General features: G+C 43.4%; 1 protein-coding gene across 2 annotated transcripts in view; it reads left to right on the plus strand.

Annotated features, from left to right (window-relative positions):
- il1rapl2 (interleukin 1 receptor accessory protein-like 2) overlaps nt 1-22,541 on the plus strand; it is a 301,062-nt gene that overhangs the window by 245,278 nt on the left and 33,243 nt on the right. For both annotated transcript variants that reach the window (XM_040173723.2, XM_040173724.2), the window contains exon 7: nt 9,715-9,789. In XM_040173723.2, the coding sequence (XP_040029657.1) occupies nt 9,715-9,789 (75 nt within the window). The remainder of the gene's footprint in view (nt 1-9,714; nt 9,790-22,541) is intronic.

Consider the following 22,541-nt stretch of genomic DNA (forward strand, 5'->3'; position numbering starts at 1 on the left):
TGACTGATGATGGAACCAACAAGCTCATGATTAAAGGTCTTATCACCTCTCACCAGACGCAGTTACACATACACACCCACACACACACAAGTGTAACATACTTCTTGGTCAATGTCAATATACGCGTGTGTCATTTTGGCCCCGACTCACCTTTCTCTTTTTTTAAAAGTTATACAAGGACATTTTTAGGTCGAGGTTACCTGAAGTGCCAAAAAGCTGGATATAATCTGACACCTGATGTAAATGGTCCTAACAGTTGAGTTGAAATGTATGTGCTAGCATTGAAGCAGACACCCTGGTATTGATGTGGTGGCATGCTGCAGAGGAGGGGTGTCAGACTCACATATGGCCCCACATTGCCCACTTTGATCCCGGTGCCGGGTCCGGTTTGCCCCTCCCTCCCCGCACAGGCGCTTTTGCCCGAATAATAATAATAATAATAACGAGTAGTAGCGGTGACAAGTTGATATGAAATAAAACAACGAGCATCTGTCAGAAGCGAGGGAGACGTTTCCAATAGATTCCTGGTCATTACCTTCCTCGGATGACTGAGATGAAATGTGTCCGTTAGTAAGCAAGGGTCGCTAGTAAGCACTACCAAGTTTTCTGCGTGGTGACCTGACGGGACGTTTTTTCCCATTGGCAGCCGACACTTCTGCTATATAGAGATTAGTATATAATAGACGTTCTCGTGGTACTTTCAGCAGTATTAGTAGTGATACTGAAGTGATAATGAAGACCACAGACTTGTGCTTGCATAATAAGCCATTGGCTCAGCTGTAGTAATTTATTATACATTATGATGTACAAACATTCACATTACATATACGCCAGCTTATGTCGACACTACACATGAACATGTGGCTGGATACACTAAACTAAACCCCTCCCCGTTCCCGGGAGTCAGCAAGCAACAAAACACAAGCAGTCGGTCTGCATTTAAAGGTAAAGCAAAAGCTACTCCACCTGAAAAAATCCACTGAGGGTCAAAGTTGAACCAGTAAGCAGCTCTGTAAACGGGTGATGAAAATCCAAATACATTTTCGCCTTTATTTTCACTTGCAATTGAGGTAATAAACTTTTCACCTGTAATGTATATTGAGATGAGATATTTGAAAGGAAAGTTGTGCGATAAAGTCAACTACGGCAGGCCTGTTGAATGAGAGGGGGGGGGGGGGGGGGGGGGGTCACTAGCCTACAGATAGTAGGAAGATAATTAGCCCAACCTCCATGGGGGGTTGAGTCCCCCCCAACACACTGGAAATAGTGTGCGTTCCCATCCGGGCTGTCGGCGGGACCGGCGGTGGTTAGGTAATGCTCCCTGAACTGATTTAAATCATCTAATTATAATCCCTAACTACACAGTGGGCTGAAGGTGGGGGCGCCTTGGAGACGGAGCGGCAGCCCTTCCTGCTGTGCCTCTGGCGGATGAAGCTGGCCGATGCTGTGTGAACCAAATCTACTCCTCGCTCAATTCGCTCTTCCTGATTTCCTCGTTGCTTTGTGCCGCTCGCCCAGTGTGCCGGTGTCACTCCACATCTGCCCGTGGGGCGTTTGGGTCGATCTCTGAGGGTCACAGCCAGATGGATTTTCCTCCTATTGAGTCATCTGCGCGGTCGGATTGCACTTTTATCCGTTTGAGGCTCACCTGCCTGATTAAATGAGATTGTAGAGCAGCAGAAGCTTTTCATTGTTACATTTAATGTATGCGTGTTTTGATGAAAATAAAAGAACAAGCTGTATTTGTTTCTGAAGGAGAGAAAATAGCCCAGACCGGCTCTTTACAAAAGTGTCTTCTCTTATGATATGAAGCTTTGCAGAATTAATTCAATTTGAGAGCTCTAATGCGATTTAAAGTAGATTCGCTCAGCTTTGAAAATCCTCTGAGGAAGATTTGCAGGTTTCTATTCATCATTTAAATGAATAAATCAATCATTCTTAGAGCTGAGTGTCCAACCTTTAAGAGGGATGAGTCCACTCCTTTTTGAAAGCAGTTTGAAGGAAGATTTCCAGAGTTCCTGGAGGTAGACGAAGGAAAGCCATTTTCTCATAATATAAGAAATAATGCTGCATATAAGACAGAACTTGACATCCTCCCCTTGCTCAAGTACCACTTCAATTATATTGATTTTTTTAGCTTTAACAAACAAAATAAACACCGGGTGATATTGTGTCTGCAAGACCTTGTAATGTGATATTATATTCAGATGCTTACTACCTCTCCAAACATGTTGAAGTGCCAGGCTGTGTGCTTTAGCCTTTTCAATTGGCTCGCCTGCTACCTGTCACGTCCGAGCTCATCAAGTGTCGTTCCCCTTCCTCTGCAAACCTGCTCCCCTCCCTGAGCAGCCCTTCATTTTTAATTCATGTCTTCAATCAGTCAGCTCTATGTGCAGAGTTAAGGGAGAGCGCTTATTTCCTCCGTCAGGGCGTCCCTCCAGTGGGGCATTGCTCCCGAGCAGATGGCCTGCGTGATAATGATCTACAATGCACAGGGTTGTGTGTGTGTGTGAGCGAGAGGTGTGCTTTGGTTTAATGTTTCTCCCACTTGAGCCCTTGCACCAGACTCACATTCAGGACGATTGATCTCAAACACACACTTGCTCCGGACCACTGAAGAATCGCTGGATCAGAAGTAGGCAATGTACATTCCACACAAGACCAGATCCTGGTGACCACATTACAAGCTGGACTGGCATCTCGGATATGCTACAACTTCATACTTCCAAGTGGCTTTTTTTTGTATTTTTTCTCGTATTTTCTCTGGTAGGCCAGTTGTACAGATTGAAAATAATTTGCTGATCAGTGGATCTTAAAAACAAGCTCCAAACAAGCAGTAATCCCTCTCAAGGGATTGATTGTGCTCAACAGGCTGTAATGGCCAAACTGAAATGATGTCTGCGTGTTGCTGAACGTCTTACTCTGGTCAAATTAAACCTATAACTGAAAAACATTGTTGCATTTCCCAGAAATGTCAAATGTGTTCAAACACTCCACCTCTTTTTGCGTCAACGGAAATACATCTTCCCTGAAGGCCTTGGTAACCTGAATTTGTCTTGTTGCTCATTTGCTTAATGCAGCAAGACAACCTGTACTAAAGATTTCAGACATCCTCATCTACTGCAGACCTTTTATGTAAAGGGAAGCATTACTTGTGCCACAAGCAAGATGAGGGAAGACCACTTGGGCTGAATGAACTTGAGATGTGTCCTAAAATGTTAAGTTCAATTTACTCATTTAGCTTTGATAGATTTTTGGGTGGAGATTAAATCTAATTATATTTCTGGAGCTTACCTTAGTTATTTTTATAATGAAAGTATTAGCACGCCTTACTTTGCCAGTTGCCCTGGAAAATGATAAAAGGTATATAGATGTGACAGTAGATAAAAAATACAATCTCACACTCCCAGTTATTCAAATAGAAACAGCCGAATGACATCAACTGCACAGCATCCGTGACATTTTATCTCCAAAGCAACAGGTTTTAGACCAATGACAACTTTCTGTTTCTGAAAGGCTGGTCCTCACTTTTTACGTTGGCATGCTAATTGCCTGATTCGCAAAAAGGTTTTTACTATTTCCTGACTCTTAAGTCGAGTTTATGCTTCTGTGTTTTCAGAGATATGCAGGGACACGCACACGCGGGAGCCCCTTGCGTCCCTTTTCACCCCTCCTTGCGTGCTTGTGTGCGTCGACCCATTTTTCTAGACTACCGTCAAAAGCTACGCAAGCCTCCCGCAGCCCGCAAGGCTGTGATTGGTCTGCTGACTGCATCCTTTACGGAGTCTCACATTTCCGGTTTCATAGCACAATAACGCTCTTTTTAAAAGGACGATTTTTGAAGAGAGAATAAGTCAGATTGAAGAGTTTACGGAAATATGAACACCACAAGAAGGATGCGAAGATGGCCTCCAATTCATGGAGGGAGATCTCCACAAACGTCGGACTAAATAGACAAACCAACAACTTCCACACACAAACACGTCATTCTCTAGGTCAACTTCGACAAAAAAAGACACTCTACCTGGTGTTCTGGCGGTGAATTGCTTTGCAACACGCGCAAGCCTTTTAGAAGCATGAATCAAAACGAGTCCATCGACGCGACTGTGTGTAAAGACGCAGCCGCAGTGGCAGAACCATGCCAGCGCCTTTAAGTTACACTGCGTGTGGATCCGGACCTGCAGCTGTAAAGCGGTTCTCTGCTGGAGGTCCACATCTGAGGGCAAATGAATCACCTTGCCAACCTTCCACCAAACTTGCTCAGCAGCAGAAGAAACGGGCCAATCCGACCCAGAATTGTGGGTGTAAGCTGGATGCAGGTGGGGAAAGAAATGAATGGCCGTCAAAGAGGTTATTTGGCACGAGGCTGAGCGGGCACTCTTGAACATTTCCAAAGCTAATTGGTTATGGTACACTGTGCCAAATGCGTTGGGGGCTGCAAGGCTCTATTTCCGGGCCTCTTGGGAGCATATCAGAGAGAAGGTGGATATTTTGGACAATTCTTTCATACAATCTTTAGATCTCAAGGCGTCATCAGGGCGGGAGGGGGGAGGTGGTTTTCTACTGTTATGTGGTTTCCGCTTGTTAGCAGATGATTGACTCAAACACATCATGACTTTTTGTCCATGTTGAAGCAGAACACGAGGAGGTGTACCGAACAAACTCTGCCACACGTAAAACATGGACAGTTTATGCCACACATTCATGACAAGGAAAAAGCTCAATCCAGCTGACTCACAACACCAATAGAATCACCGCAGATCCAAATATGCAAACTTGACACTTGTAGACACCACACAGGCTCTTAAAGCACTCGTGCACACATAGAAAATGATGCTCTTGTGTGTAATCACACACACACACACACACACACACACAAGTACATTTGCATATCCGTGGGTTAATTCTGTTCGCTTGCATTCATTCTAGTATTCACAGCACATAAAGGCCCACTCAGCACACACACACATATATAAACACAACACATTCACTCTTGTCACAGCGGTTTTAATGACACGTTACCTCCTCTTCCCTTAAAAGGGCGTAAATGATTCACAAATAGACTCACAAAATCTCTGGTTCAGAATGAGACGCACATACGCAGGCAGGGAAGGAAACCCATTCTCATACATGGTGGACATGTTTCAGTTTCTTGTGATATGCTCTGCTGAGCTGCCCTTAAGAGGCCGCAAAAAAACCATTTCAATGTAGGAAAAGGGGGCTGTTGAAAATACAATACGTGATGGAAGGATAGAGGATGGAAGGCACATAGAGAGAAATGATTTAACCAAAGGATCTTTTTGGATATTTGATCAAATCTCTGGTATATTTATCTGTTTAACATCAGAGCTCCGCTCAGTGTACTCTAATCGGCTCGCTTGTGATTCGACTTGCACGCAATTTTTTAAATTTCCCTCAGGATTCCACCATCGGAGTGAGTGGTTTTCTCCAAAAAATTAAAAGGAATAACAAATGGACAGAGTCCTTACAGGAATACATGAGTCCTGCAGTGAATAGGGCATGACAGACCAGTCTAAATGTATCAGGACTAAGCATAAATGGGTTCTGCTTCTCTGCTCCACCAGACATTTCATATTTCCATAAAAGGTCAAATCAATTTGATATACAGAATATGATATGTCCTGCTATGTATACTGAACCGCACACATACCGTAATACACATCTATTTTGGAGAACACAGTTTTGACGTTTGTGTACCTCAATTAATTGCTTTTCCTATTACCAATTACATTCTCATTTTTGATATTATGTCTTATTTCAAAAGTAAAAACATGTCAGTGAAAAAGCCCCTCAGAGCAGTACGCTAGTAGTACGTGAAGCAATACTTTGAGCCACAAAGACTGTAATTTATCCCACAGAATAAGTTAATGTCTCAAGGAGAAATAAATCATCCAACATGTACTAGCCCTGTATAACTAGGCAGCTCTCAATGTCCACACATGAATATACTAATTAAATAAGAAAGAAAAAGACCTAGAACAGATGTAAGCTTAAACAATAACTACTATGAACAAAAAAATAGAAATATGAACAAAAAGACAAGATACAAATATGTAGTATTGCTGATGCTAATTAAAAGTTATTAAAACAATAATAATAATAAACGGAGATGGAGCATTTATATTTGTCCACAGCTTTCTTGCTATGAAAGCTTTTATGCATTGACACCGTAGAGGTCTCAATAAAACAAAATAAGAATTCTGAAATGTCTAAGGTCAGATGAAATGGGAATTGTGTCATAATTGCACTGGACATAAAGCAACAAAGGTCATAATGAAGTGATCCATGAAGAGGTCATTCCATTTGCTGTACACAGGAGAATAGAGCACACTGCAGGAATTATTAGCATCATAAAGACTAAAAGGATGTCATTTGAAATACTATTTTCAATGTTAACAAATGTCCTCTTCTGTTCTTTTGTTCCCGACGTTAATCTTTCTGTGAGATGTCAAAATGGAAATGTAAAAAAGGTCACATTTGGTTGGGTTAATTCCATCAGCAAAGATAAAGACCGTGACAGGGTTGGTTTTAATCTACTTGGAAAGGATCAGATCAGGACAATCCAGAGAGCAGCAACGCCTTCCTAAACCACAGAAAAACCACTCCAACGACTCTCTGAACTTCCTTGCCCTCACATCTGATGACACGAATGCACACACACCTTTGACCTCAACAAAATGCCATATTTACAACTCAGCCTGCGGTCTGTTTAGTGAGCATTGCTCTGTCTGACTTAACGTACTGAACAACACCTTACAGGAGGAGGTCGAACGTCGTGTGACCCCCATAGAGCACACGAGGGTGCACTGACACCGCTGCTGTCGTTGAAGTGGCCTCTTGGTCATTCGTTTTTTCCGGTGAGTCTAGACCATTGGGATGTAGATCACATACAGGAAGAGCCTTCAGCGCTTGCTGTGACACAAAGCGGATTTGTTATGATCCACATTAAAACGTTTTAAGCATTTTGGGCCCGGGCCGTGCATTCTGACGCTAGTCGGGTTTCACTTTAGTAGTCCTTCGCTTCTCAAGGGAGCCTGTTTCCTAGCTGTGCTAAGAGTAAACAGCAACCCTGCCAGCATAGTCTTCACACTACACACCTTTTGATATTCAGATTTTCTATTTTAGAATTTTCTTTGGAAGTTACTTTCGTCATTATTCAATTAGACCAATTATACACGGGGCGCCACAGGGTATGTAGGACACTCCTTGAGCCTCCTTCTCACCTCGACATGCAGCTGCATGCAAATACACCACAGTGCATCAAACTAAAATGATTCCAGATTCAAGCCATGACAAGTTTTGCATTATAAGTCTGGTTTTATTTTACAAAACGGTAAACCTGGACTGTTTCTAAACACATTTCCATTGTCTATCTTTTACTAAAATACAAGTACATAGAAGTATTTATTTTCGTTTAGTATTTATAGTATAGTATTTTATTTAGTTTTGTTGTGGTAGAGAGGAACAACTAAAGACCCGCCATAGAGATGAAGGTGAGAGAAAGAAAAAGTGAGGAAAGGGAAGGTATATGGTGGAGGACGGAGCAGGAGAGGAGAAGGTCTAGGTGAGGGTTGTCTCATTAATCTCAAACGAGAGCAGCGGCCCTTTCACAATGCAAATGAAACCATCAGTCTTGCCAGAGATACGGAGAGAGGGATGGAACGGTAGAGGTGGAAGGTGGAAAAGGCAAAGAAATGGAACACTCGATTCTTGGTTCCACTGAATAACAGAGTAATGAAAGTGTGGAGAAACACTGTATTCACTTCTTCTACATAAAAGCGTATCTTCACATCCAGCGGAGCAACCCGCTGTTTGGTGCTTGCCAGGTAGCTCACAGACAGTGTTATTTCTAAAAACAAGTCTCAGCTCTGTACGGCCCAACAGTCCTGAGCTTTGTTACCGTGGTTGTTAGTGAGGGACAAATACAGGAGGTCATTACATGTGGACCACTATCTGATTAAACAATAGTGAGGAGATACTGACCCATCTCCACCTTCAGTGATAGGGTCTTTCTCTTTGAATCACCTGCCCCACCACCCCCCTCCGAGCCGCCTCACCTTGCAAGAGAGCAGGATTCCTGTGACATCACAAGGTGAACAACGATAATTTCAGTATTCGAGTCTTGCGTTTGAGTGCACACCACTGGGGCTCCCACCGATCGCCATGCTGGGACGGGCTACAGGCAGCTATGGACTGTCCTCACCCGCGTATGGTAGAGGCAAAAGGACGTGTTGGACAACAGAGGCTGTCCCTTTGAAGGTTAGGCTGCTAAAATGTTGGGCTGATAATAGAATTCATTGTGAACGTCTGTACCACATTTCATGGGAATCCATTTAATAGCTGTTATGACCCTCAAAACGGATTCATCACGAATATGCCTAGAAAAGGTCTTGGCACGCTACCATGGTAAAGCTGCGCTGTTTCAACATGTTGACCCATGTTGTGAGCCAAGCAATTGACAGGCTGGCCTTTTCTCATCAGGGTTTGACAGTGTGGACTCATCGTACAGCAAAATACCAATCATATTCGCTTCTGTGTCCATTTCATGTGTCTTGTTAAATCTCCAATCAGGGATCAAGTTCTTCATTTCAGAAATCACTGCATGAGTCACTGAGCTATAATGACACAGCCTTCAGACAAGAATGTGAGTGCTGAGACGCTTCAGAGGATTGTCGCACGGTCAGAGGCGGCGAGGGGAAGAGGTGCTGGACAGCAGAGGGCCTTGGTGCTCACAGTCCAGTGAGGTGAGATGGAGATTGGTACTTCAGCTGGAAGCAGAGTGTCTGTCTGCTGGTCATCAGCGGTCAGTCAACCTGTTTCAGGAATCATGAGACGAGACGAGACGAGCTGCTCGCTGACCTGTCTTTGTGGCTGAGACGCTCTCTCCTAAGTGTAAACGTGCTACAGACTTTGTGTTGGAGTGTGTGAGAAACCGCAGGGAAGCGACCGATTGGTGGAGCAAAGGCCCATTGGCACCCACTTCTGAAATGATACGCCATGGGGATTTACGACCACATTGCAATCACTTTGCCTCCTTTACTACGTGTCACTCGCGTATTTTTACTCCAGCTTTGTCTGTCCTTGTCATACCTTCATAGACTATTATATCCAGGGCAAAAATGCTTTTACATTAAGTAGAGCTGATTTTATGTTTCGATTTTTGATTCTTCTTGGCATACAACACATTGCTGCAGTTAAGAAATCAACCAAAGAGGGATTTAACTAGAGATGGGCAATATTTTGCTTTCATATGTGTTGATATGAGAGTAGATCTTCCCCTCTGCATCGTTATATAACATTAGTCGACTTCTTTACTTGTTGGAACCCTGCAGTGCAGTAAAGGGATGAGAATTTTTACATATACCAAATCTTTTCTTATCATTATACTTACTAATTATCTGTTACTTAAGGGTTAGGGTTTGTTTTGGAAAAGCAGCAATGGTCAACCCTACAATTTCTTCAACGTATCAAAAACGAGGTATTTCGTCTGAAATATTGTGAAAATTTGATTCTCCCGAGGCCTAGTTTTTACTTCTCAAAAATGTCTATAAAAAACATATTGGTAGTTGAATGGATAAGATGACTGTATGTGTGCTGAGATAAGAGGAGAGCTTTCTTCTTCACCTGCACGGTTAGATTATAGCTTGATGTCGACGGGCCAGTAAAACGTATCTCTTTTTGTCTCTCTCACAGCTCTCCAGACCACTCAGCCTCCTAAGGTCCTTTTCCCCCCAGAGAGGCAAGACACGGCGATAGAGATCACGCCTGGTAAGGACCAACAGCTCTTCTCTATCTCTTTATTTTTGGATTGAAATGGTAATCCTTAAGGTCCTCGTCCTCAAATGCAGTCGCAATCTTGGGTGCAAAGTGCTCATTATTGTGGTGTTTCCTCATGTGTGTGAGGGACCCATTGGGACACCACCATGGATCATTGCTGCCCTGTCACAACAGCTCAACTGCCACTGTAGTGTGACCTTCAGCCATAAATAATAAACTGAAGCGTGGTTCTTACTTGGTGCAGGGAGTTAATGTTCTGTGACACCAAAACCATTCAATGCACACATATGGATGCCCTTTAACCCTTTGCATGGGACAGGAGCCCCTTCCCACCTGTAGCCTGCACAGCATTGATAATAGTGATTTTGTTTCCATGATGATCCTGTAAACAGAGTTTTTAATGCTAACTGCACAGGTCTTCTCAAGGTTTTAGCAACTGACAAACTCTTTATAAAACCATAACATAAAGGCCTTCCTGCACTGGCACTGAACACTGACATCGGACATAAATCACGAGCTGTGCAATCGTCCAGTAAGGACGTCATTGTAATGGATACGAGGCGGGTTGAGACTGTATCAGCTGACCTCCTTTGCAGCCGTGTCTTTTGTAGAGCCTGTGTAGGTGTAAGGGCCTCATGGAGTGAAGAAGGTCTTGGGGAAGATACACCTCAGTCGGCCCTGCACAGGCCTTGCAACGTCCGTGGGGAGCTCGGGAGTATGCGCGGAGCGGCAGGCCCGGAGCTGGTGGGGATGTGGTGACCTGGGTCGGAGAGGTCAGAGGGAGCGCTCTGGAGGAGGCTGTCCTCGCTGCCCCCGCCCCCCTTCGTGCACTCAACCCAATCTACTTTCTGCTTAAAACAGCATTTGCATGGCCCGCGCACGACTTATCTACTGATGAAGTAATCATTGCCACCACTTTTTTAAATGTAGTCATGTTGGGATTTTAAGATCAAGAGCACGGGACGTTTTTTGATTGGCAGCTTCCATCAAGCTGGTCGTAGTTTTTAAAACAACATGAAAGGTTTGATAAGACAGGAATTTATAAAATGAACAATATCACAATATAGGGCGACGGTGGTGCATGGAGTAGAGAGGGTGCGCTGGGAACTGCCAGGTTGGCGGTTCGAATCCTGGCTGCTCCATGTCCCAAGTCGAAGTGTCCCTGAGCAAGACACCTTACCCCTAATTGATCCCCGGGCAAAAAGGTAAAAAAAAAAAAAAAAGTAAGTCGCTTTGGATAAAAGTGTTGGCTAAATCAGTGGTCCCCAACCACCGGGCCGCGGACCAGAACCGGTCCGTGGGCCATTTGGTACCGGGCTGCACCACAGGAAGAATATATTTTTTTTTTTCTGAAAAATGTTTTATTTTGAAAGTTGACCGGATTCTCTCCTAATTATGTGCGCTCGTCCCTCTTGACATATTTCCCAAGCGTCACAAAGCGTTTTTCTTCACGTTCTTCATAACGTACGCCCCCCCCCCCCCCCCCCCCCCCACCACCCGTCGGTCGGTCCGACCGCAGCTACTACTACCACCCCATTATTCCGCTAAAGCTTCTTGACCGGACCGTTTTCATGATCATGTCTGACATGAAAACGGACCGTGAGGTAAAAAACGTTGGGGACCACTGAGCTGAATGACATGTAATGTCCCTGGAATTTGCTAATGCTAAACATGCAAACCTGGTTGGCTGGCTGCCTAGCCAGCTCTATGTGTGTGTGTACACAAGCATTTGTGTGTGTGTGTGTGTGTGTGTGTCCCGCTGTTCAGCGCTCTCTCTCACAGTGTTAGCACTGAAGGCAGAGTGTGTTTGGATGTGTGTGTATCTGCGAGTCATGTGTTTCCATTAACTCCGGATTGATGTAGTAACAAATAGGCCCTAAGGCCTCTGTACACTGATTGCAGCAGGGACACCTTTTAATGGGCACCGCGATCCCCCACCAACCGCACACACACACACACACACGCACACACAGTGTGCAGCAACCACTCGAGCAGTCACAGTATGACCCCAGTACATTTTTTAATTATCATCTTGTTTTAACCTGCAGGAAATTTACACCAGAAACCACTGCTGTGTTGATCATTTCCTTCTTCTTCTCCTCCTCTTCTTCCCCCTGTTCATTTTTCTACTCTTCTTCATCCCTTTAGTCTTTCCTTCTCTGTTAACCTTTGGATCATGTTTTTTTTCTCTTTCTTTTCCTCAGTCTGCTTTTCCCATTATTCAATAATGCTCTGGGTTGTAAACGCAATTCATTAATCTCAATGTTATTTCAATGATGGTGGCTACAGGCAGATGACTGACAAAAGGAGCTTTAATTAAAGATTGATTCATGATATCAGTATTCACATTTTATTCTAAATACAATACTGAGGAAAAAGCTTTAGGATGTATTTACATGGAACATTTTGTCTTTATACTGCAGTTATAACTCAGCTTAGAAAGTGTGAAGACGGCTTTCAATTAATATGTCTCACTGGGTCACATCTTTTCTTATTTCTTATTATTGCATTTTCTGATCCTTAATACTGTGTTCAATGAGAAATAAATGAGAAGTAAAAGTGACAAATTCAAGATCAAAATACACGCATGAAGTAACCCTATAAGTCATGTAGTAGCCACACTTGAAACAATGAATCTCCATGTTGTCTTTGTGTGTGAGCCAGAAGAATAGAAGCAACAGACATGACTGATGCATGTCGACTAAAGAGGTAGAATGAACCCACCGTCGTGCAAATCCACAGAAAAACAAAGCAAGATAAATTGTGACTTGAAGAATGAAACTAGATTTGATTTATAACTGAAGACAAAAGAAGCTGCTCGCGTTGGTCGACAAATCACCGGTTCTAACATGTGCTCCCAGACATGGACATCAGTCATATTCCAAGCTAGTGAAGCTCAGCTTACCCCCCCACACTGGAGTGCAGTGAAAGTAACTTTAGTTATGTGAGGGATACACATTGTAATACCGGGGCCAGTCTCCAATTACAAATCTGTCTGTGTGTGCCTGTGTGTGTGTGTGTGTGTGTGTGTGTGTGTGTGTGTGTGTGTGTCCTTTGTGTATCTTGTAAACAGTCCATCTGATCTCCTACACACTTGTCAGTATTGCTGGGGACGAAGAGGATTACTGTGTGTCACTGTCAATTTTAATAAGCTTTGAATAAACAAGCAATAGGAGTCAAGCATGTCATCCGCATATATATATATATATTCATATGTATTCAAACTTTCTTATGAGACTAGGACTAGCAGTTATCCCCTAATCAACTCGTCATTTGGTAGATAACGTATAACAAACAGACCCCAAAAGCTTTGAAGAGACACAAACCATCATTTACTATTTTATAATCTAATCAGGTAATCAGGAATTAGGAGACATACATTGATTTATGGTGAAAATATGAATTAGCTGCAGTCGTGTGAGTCTACACACGCAATGCACACACACACACACGCGCACACGCACACACACACAGCAGTATCATGTGCCAAGATGAGGCTGGCTGTGAAAGGCTGGGTGAGATAAAGAGTCAGGCTTTGCTATCTCCTCCTCTTCCTCCAGTCGTCTCTCTTCCTCCGTCCGTCTCTGTCGTCTCCCTCCCCCATTGCACTTATCTCCCCACGTCTGTCTCCCTCTGTCCCTGCGAGGTGTCTGCCTCTATCTCGCTTTCCTTCTATCCACCTGTCCTCCCTTCACCGCTCGCTACTTCTCGAGCCGTGCCTTTGTCTTCCTCCCTCGGCCCCTTCATTCATGTGTCTTAAAGTGGCGATCCGTCACGTCATCATTCCCTTTCAAACTGTCACCAGGCGATAAAGGGGGGGCGTGGTCGGTTTGTGGAACAAACACAGCCCAGGTCTTTATGTTGCAGATTTCCATCCTGCTCGTGTTTGCACTTAGTCATCCTCAGACGTGTAATTCACAGCACAACGATGCAGCACAATGGCTCCAAAGTTTCAAATTATCAGCAATAATAATACCAATCGTTTCCGCTTTCCTATTTATGGATGATACAAAACCTTGTCTACAAGATGAAGCCTGAATAATTGGTGTTTAAAAGTAAATGAGCAAATGAGAAGGTCCAAGATGGATCGAGGGGAACGAGAATCAAAAGATGTCGGAGCCTAAGAGATGGAGAAAGAAAGAAGGAAAGAAGGATAAATTTGCGTGATAAAATACTAGAAGAAATAGAAAGAGGAAAAGAGTAGTGAATTACAGTGATGATAGCAGAGGAAGAAGGGGAACGAAAGTACGAAGGGGTGCAGATGGTGGTTCAGGAGAAGAGAAAATGCAGATTAATAATTAAGGGCAGATTAGGAAAGCGAGCTAGGAAGTAAGGAGGGACACAAAATAAGTTATCATCAGTTTAACACACACACAAACACACACCTTCTCTGCCTGCATCACTATCTCAGTTTAATCACATCAGAGGGCGGCTTATGTGTTGGTGGCAACATGCCCGGTGCCCCGTCATCAGCGTATGAATGTGTGTGAATGGGGGAAGGATGGCGTGTGGTACTGAAGCGGTTGGAGTACAGTCCATTTACCATTCAGCATGAGGCCACATAATGAGGCCTTGGGTGTTTGCTATCAGAGCCGTGTGCAAAAACCTCTGCTGTTGTTGCCGAAGGAGAAAAGAGAGAGAGAGAGAGAGAAAACAGGAGAAAATAAGCACAAGTGAATGGATGATCCGTGTACAAAAGTCATCTCGCTGTCATTTGTTGTCTGGCGGCCTCGTAAATATGCTGATCAGCAACCTTGATTGAGAAGGAGGCACTGATTGAGAGATTTGGGGGGAGATCAATCAGAAGGAGGGGAGGAAGGTGTCTCGTGGAGGTGAGGCGGTCACCTTAAGGGATAGTTTAGATGTTTTGAGGTGATGTTGAATCATTATTTATCCTCAGTGCATCGCCTACACTTGTTGGCGTTTGCGCGTTGATCGACATCAGCAAAAGGTAAAAACCCCTAAAAGCGGGGGGGGCCCATTAGGTCCATCGCCAAGGCAGTGCCAGTAGTGCCTGGTATTGGAAAAAAACAGAGTCGGGTCACCCCACCCCCGTTGGCCAGGGAATAAGGGACTTTCAAAAACTGTCTGTATGTTGACATAGAAAGGAAAAGCAATCAAACAGATTCCGTTGGATTTTACCGTGTTTCTGTTCACGTGTCTTTGAATGGGTAAACGAATAAATGCACTACATTGTGGATCTTCACAATACAGCACAGTACAGTTTTCTTTGTAGCATATAGTGAGGAATGTGGCGTAGAGGGTAGTAAAAGCGGTTCGTACATTAGTACGATGAGTCTGTGTGGCCTCTGAATACCTGTGAAGCTTCAGTGGGAGTCAATACCCAAACGCTGCACAGGGTCTCAAAGGAGTGCACTCGTCAGACTTTAGATCTTCAGAGCGGCTTGCGTAAGTTCTCCAGCCAGACGGTGTGGATTCAAACACGCGTGTTGGAGAGCTACCGGTCCAAGTGCTGCTTCTCTGCATCCGAGGTGGTTTAAAGCATGCTGGGAAATGTGTAGGTGAGGTGGATTAAGTATTCCATAAGTTACCTGGAGGCTGTAAATATTCATCAACGCGCAACATTATCTTTGTATAGAATCATGAGGGGATCCTTTGAAGCTTGTTTGTCTGACTAGTTATTGAATTACTTGAATGGCATTTTAAGCCTTGAGGCAACGGGATGAAATTTCACATGTACGAATATGTTCTATACTGTACACATCCGCTATGAACATGGGGTCCTTTTTGTCCAAATAGACACGCTATGACTTATGGAACCCAAACCTTTTGCTCAAATGTCACAGAACTGGGAAATGATGCTTATCAGATGTTCCACTAAGAGCCTCCGACATGAAATCTAATTTAGTGTTTCTCCAAATTGATTCAACACCGCTTTGATATGGAAACATTGACTCTAATGTGAGGAAGAACATGCAAACGTAGAAAGAGATTTTTCAGAACATGGGTCATTTCTTTGGACCAGCCAGCCGCTCTCCTCACAAAAAAACAGCAGTCCCTGCTGTTTGGAACGCTGTGATCTCCGTGTCTCCATCACTGTCTAATTATTTACCCTGCTGCCTCTCCTCTCTCCCTCTCTCTTCTTCAAACTCTCACCCGCTCTGTGGGAGAAGGATCCTGTGGAGCCAGAATTGGATTTTTATTAAGTAGAAATCCCCTTTCAAAATCTGCCTGAGCACAAACCCTCTCCCCCTGTGTGTGTGTGTGTGTGTGACAGTGAAATGATTAATGACTGCAGCGTGAGTGAGGCTGCGTGAGGTTGGATCTTTGCCATGCAGCGTGTGGCTAAGGCTCCACACATGCTACTAGATATTATTCATATATTCATATGTGGGAGATCTTCTATCAGATTTAATGCAGTGGGGTTTATTGTCTAACTTTTTTGATGAGATTGCTGAATAACAGGGAGTCTCGGCCACCATCACTACGAAGCAAAATACATTGAATTCAAACTTAGCTCAGATGAGGGAACAACATGGGAACAACATCCATGATGAGGTCGTTGACCCAGTAATGTGTTTCTTCCTGTAGCTCAAGGTCTCTCAAGCTACTACACGTTCTTTAAGCAAGGTTTTCACGCTTTGGTTTAGCAGCAAACCACCATTTCATCAAACAAATGTCAAAAGCATATCCTGACAATTGAGGGAATTTAAATCATTTAGTAATCCGCCGATAATCCTTGTCTTTCCCTGTATGTCCGTTCTTCAGTTGCGGGTCAATTCAGACCTCCAGCCAGGCCCTGACTGAGTGGGACACAGTTATTTGTTCGTTTAGAGGAGCATTTGTTAGCAATAATGAGTTTTAATAATCAAACAGAATCTTTTTAATCCTTGTAAAACTGTAATTAGTTCAGCAAACCTCTGTTGCCGTGGATAGCATGAGTGTAACTGTGTTTAAAACTAGTGCACGTTATGAGTGGAACAGAATAATGAAAAGCGAACATGCACGCGTCTGTCCGTGCGCTGGGCGGCTGGTGTGCGTTTGGTCTCCGAGCGGCGCCTTTTTCTCTGAACATTTTCACACATTCGACAGCTGTGGGAGAGGAGGAAGAGGGGTGAGGCCGAGGCGCCATCTTAAGTGGAATAGTTTGTTTCTATTACTTTTAGGTGAGTGATGGAGGTCGAGAGGTCTCTGACACTGCTCATCTTAGAAGACGTTAGAAACACAGTTCCCCGACCCGCAAGCGAGCGATACGCAGCAACTCGATTTCGGAGTTGCTTCAATACAGGTTTTAATCAAAAGGGGGTTTTAGGGCTCTGAACAGCATGAAAGTACAGAATCTAACCTGTCCAGTCACTTGTAGGCCCACAGCCACTCAAACCACAGGTGACTAAAAACAACCCGGGAGCTCGGATTTAATTTGCAATCCTTAATTTAGTCTACATTGTTAACCATTGGCCCCGAGCTGGAGAAGTAGAACACTCTTGGAAGGTTTGGGACCCTCGGGTAACCGCTGTCAGTCAAACCATCAACCTGCCACCCAGTTCTGTCATGAGACCCCCCCAACAGACCAAAACTATTAGCACTGCTCACCTCATGTGGGCTCACTCGCTTTTTTCTTTCCTCTGTCCTTTATTTTATTCCTCCTGTTGATTCCCGCTTCTTCATTCAGCTCACAGTCAACCACCGTCAAGGCAACGACCATCTGCTTATTCCCCCCCATCATTTTTATGCATCTTTTTCTGTCTAGAGTAAAGTGTAGCGGGTGATTATTGATATGGGTTGGTCTGCAAGTACCAAGGGCCTGTGCTTTCACACACATTAAGCAGCCTGTAACCTCAAAGGGCATCAATTATAAACTCCAGGATAGGAAAGTCTTAGGCGTGCTTTTATATGTGGTGAAACTGGAAGCAGGTTCAACAGAAGAGGAGCTTGAGGCTGAAGGCTCTGGCTCCCATTGTATTTTTGATAGCTCTAATAATTTCCCCCCACATTCTGGAACAATAATAATGGGGAAGTATAGCTTTAGAATCAGCCAACCCAATATCAACCCACAATTGCATTTAGCCCCTCATTTTCAGCTCTGCATGTCATCTTTTCATCTTGTTGTGTTCTTATTCTCATTCCAGCAGTAACAGGAAGCCGTTTTTAGACAAAAAGCTTGAATTAAAACAGTGAGCCAGATAAGGAGCAATATATGAAAGAAAGAAATTAGTAACTAGCTTGTGAACATATTGGATCATCTTGCAGCTCATGATTTATAGTTGCTATCGTGACTGAAATAGGGAGTGAAAATCACTGTTACATTATTTTCACTTTCCATTTTGGTTGCTACCAACCAGTAAGGGGAAGTGACCGTGTTTAAACCATGGGGGAGTGACGTTGAGGTGCTTTATACAGCTGTGGTAGTGGCAGAAAACTGTCAATAACAAGGTAGACCAGCACTAAAGCCTACCCTGCTTTATGGTCTATTTAACTCTCAATGCACCGTCATTTACAAATGAACATCATGCTGCAATGAAGAAGGCTTAAAAACAGATTGAGGTTGTAAAATCATGTTTACAATGTTTGCCAAGGGAATAAATCCAGAGAGAAGAATAGTTATTGTCTTGTACACAACCAGAGGAGTCTCCCCCTGGTGGACAGTAGAGAGAATACGGCCTGGACGCCAGGACGTGGATTGTGTTGCCTGTGAACTTTTTACAGGACACAGAAATACTTTCTTGTCCTTTCTGGTGTCTTTCTGTTTCATGGTTTATAAAGGAAAGTACGAATCACTGAACACTGACCCCTGCCAGTACATATTGTGAATTAAAAACAGTTCCCCTCCTGTCAAGTCTGACGGCGTGGCAGTTCTACTGAAGCCAGTAGAGGCTAATCAGACATTGTCTTGAGAGTCCGGTAGTCACTATGTTAAAATGAATAATGCTAATTATTGACTTTTGCTAAAGAGAGAGAGCTATACTTTGAAAAACCGTGAAAAAAAATGATGAATAATATCAGCTGTGAGTGTGTTGGTGACGTTGGATTTAAAACAAGTCCCTGATGACTGGTCATTTAATTAACCTTGTCAAGCATATCTGCAGTAGTCTCAAATCTAGTTTTATCTGTTAATTTAAAAGTGTTTTTATCAAGGCCAGCCCCCCAGCCAATCAAATGTCACTTATAGAAGCATGAAGGACTTGGTTAATTAGAGCTGTCAGGAAATGGCCAAATATCGACCAAGAAGGAGACTGGATTCCCTTTCATTACTTTCCCAGGAGAGTTATTAATTCTGTGGGAATCACCTCAGGTGGTTTATGTCTCTGTGGTGATAAATCAAAATAGGGGGGGGGGGGGGCGTCAAGGCTCAAAAGTCAGATAGTGAAGTAAAAATGGAAGACAGAGGAAGCATTTTGTTCATTCAGAATAATATTTAGGTCTCTTTCGAACTTTGTGGCAGCTTCATTTCCTGTTAGACAGGAAATGGAGCCTCGGCAGAAGTGATTCTCCATCTCATATTCAACTAAATATACTGCAGTACAATTGTCTGTCAAATTATGAGGATTCTGCAAAGGGCGTATGAGGATTTAATTTCACTGTAAACACGTGTGTGTGTGTGTGTGTGTATATATATATATATATATATAAACTATTTTAAATCAGCTACTAAATTTTTTAAACTTGAATAAATTCAGCTGCAAGGATATTTTGAAGCGAAACATGTTTCTATTTGACAGCTGCCCTGGTGACTGTTACTGTGGCTGCGTGTGTGTTTGTTTATGTGTGTGTGTGTGTGTGTGTGTGTGTGTGTGTGTGTGTGTACAGACATGAATATTTCAGTCTGTTTAAGGGAATCAAGAAGGTTAAATCCCATCACAGCTGACCTGCAAAAGGACACATGATGAAAAGACTGCTGGGGTGCTGTTGTTGATTGTTTGTGGTCTGAAAACATACTTGAGTTGTTTGTATGCTAATGAAACCCTTAAATTCGTAATATTATTATTTTCTAAAACATGTTGGCGTCTCGCTGTCACTTTTTTCCCATTCAAAATATCATTACAAATATGGCGTGTCTTAAAAAATGAAAGACAAATAAACCAGCATTGCATGTAAGATTTCTGGAACATGAATACTTGATTGGGCAGTGAGAAAATAAAACTTTTATTACATACACTCACAAAAACGATGAGGAATATAGAAGTTGTCTTCTGGCCATTAATCCATCAAGAAAAGAAAATCTTATCGCTTGGAATCATAATTTTCTGATTGTTACAAACAGCTAGAAATAATTGTAACAAATTGTAATTGTAAATAATTGTAATTGTAATAAATGTAACATTTGACTTTTTGTACTGTTTGTAATTTTCATCTCCTGTAGCCTCAGTAACTGAGGAGCTTAGCATAAAGAACTGGCCTGGATCCCTCCAAAGAACGGATCAGGAACCTCTTTAGGTTCAGCAGTACCGAGAGCACAATTTGTCCTTTTCATGTTCTCATTTGTGTACAGATAGAAAATAAGGAGGGTGATACAATTAGCGGGCCACTAATAAGGATTTGGGGAATGGAGAAGAGGTCGGCTGTTTCTCCCTGGAGCTGGAGTGCAGGACCTTTAGATTTAAATGAGCCTCTGTTAGAATACAGCATAATTAAGGCAGGGAGGGAAGAAGGGATCATAGCGACGAAGCAACAGCCAAAAGTACAGCGGGAAACCCTTAGAAGGAGTCCGAGAAGCGTTTGTTGTGTGGATGCTAGAAGAAGAAAAAAACGTGGCTTTAAGAAGAAGGGTTCTAGTGAAAAAAAAAAAAAAAAGTTCATAAAGCGTCGTTACCCAGTGCTCATTTGGTCTTTAATGGGGACATCACAGATGGTGATACATTCAGGATGTCAGGTTTGCACCTGATGAAATAATGTCACAGCACTATGCACATTGTGAATGACGAAGGTTGTTCAGGGAAGTGTGACACAGAAGCATCAACACTTATAGACAAATATAGAACACAATTCATCTAACAAAGGATTCTGAAACCGGACTGCCCTAAAAATATCAGGGGTTCAAATGAAATGAAATGAATTTGTTGGAGGCGTGATGTGTGCAGATAGACCAAATGACGGAGTGAACTGCCTCCCAGGTTACAGCTGAGCTGCCCTCTGACACACACATGCGCGCGTGTCTGTGTGTGTGTGTGTGCGTGTGTGCAGGGCCTTGGAGTGTAAATGTGCACGTATGTATCTGCATATTTGGCGTCAGTGTGTGTGTATGTGTGCACGTGTGACTGGCACCATCTGTGTTGCCATGTGCAGCTGTGCTCCCATAGAGCCCAAGACCTAAAACTCAGCTGTTACCAAGACAACCCCCACACACCCCATACCTGGTCTACACACACACACACACACACACAGTGTTCAAACCACCTAAAGGTCTTACACTTTGTGCTTTTAAATGAACAGATGGACAGAGACATATTATAAATGGGAGACAAATATGTGTGTGTGCGTGTGTGTGCGTGTGCATGTGTAAAGATGTGTTTGTATGTGTGTGAGAGAGAGACAGATGGACACAGTGTATGTTTGGGCTTTAGATCACTAGGTTCTGTATGAAGATGATGTCAGTTTCTACTGAAGGATAGATTTGGTAGCTCTCTACTTCTTTCAGACTTTTATTCCAACCCACACCTTCTGTGGCCCTCTGTCCCGTCAGGACCCTGGTGCACGCATACAGCAGTGGGGGGATGAAAGGATGAAAAAGGATGAAAGGAAAATAGAATTACAGCTGTGCAGGTAGAAGATGGCAGGATGGACGTGACCCGAAGTGATACTTTGCCTTCACCCGTCTGTTCTCTGAGCCTGGGTGAGCTCAGGCCTCCTAATTGTGTTGGTAATGGATTCCCATATTGGCTTGTAGGGCTTCCTGGTTAGGAGGCTTCTCTTACAAAGTCTCTGGACCACCAACAATTACTTGATTTTAATGCATTACATGTATTATTCATTTTCATATTCATGTTATTGATTTTCCCTGTTATATAAACAAAGAGCTGAATTGAATAACTGGCACCTTTAAGAAGAGAGAAGACACTCAGGCTCAAGACGAGCTCATTAGAGCCACTGGGTTTTTTCCCACCAAGCCAATTCCGACTGGAGGTGAAAGCATCAGTGCGTCAGTTCGGTCCATGTCCTCGCAGCGGGCTTTTGCCTCAATTACACATTGTGCTGATGGACGCCTTGTCCGGCTGTAGCTGCAACAGACGACTTTATGTACGTCAGCCGCGTACCTGTCTTGTGCTGGGAATATAGAAACACTGGTAGCCCCCAGCATGCATTGCATCATGCTGCTTGATGCATGATGCATGATGCATGATGCCGGTAGAAAAGGATGCAACAGCTGATTTACTCAGTCAGTTATTTTCCCCACATCCGTACACCTCTTTGCAAGGAACTGCTAATATTCTTCTTCCATGCTGAGGGGAAGTGGTTGAGTCAGAAAAAAAGAGTTACAGGAGACTGAAGTCTAAGATCAGTGGTAGAGGAGAAGTTGACTTATCTGTCAACCGCTGTACGCATTTATGTAGCCTCAGTCCTGCGGCTGTGTAAAGGCCCTTCTGCTGGATCAACCATGAAATGATCACATTTAGTCTGCATGTGATGTCTTTTTTCCATCTCTAGGCTGAAGAACACTGCCACACTATCAATTTCAATAACCTTTATTGAACGTTAATGAAGGCAATGGTCAGGCCATGGCTTATTTGAGGGACTAAGTCACAGAGGACAGAATTATGAAAATGTATCACAGTCAAAGTCTATTA

This window comes from Gasterosteus aculeatus, chromosome 4 (genome assembly GCF_964276395.1).
Source record: "Gasterosteus aculeatus chromosome 4, fGasAcu3.hap1.1, whole genome shotgun sequence".
Classification (NCBI taxonomy): Eukaryota; Metazoa; Chordata; class Actinopteri; order Perciformes; family Gasterosteidae; genus Gasterosteus; species Gasterosteus aculeatus.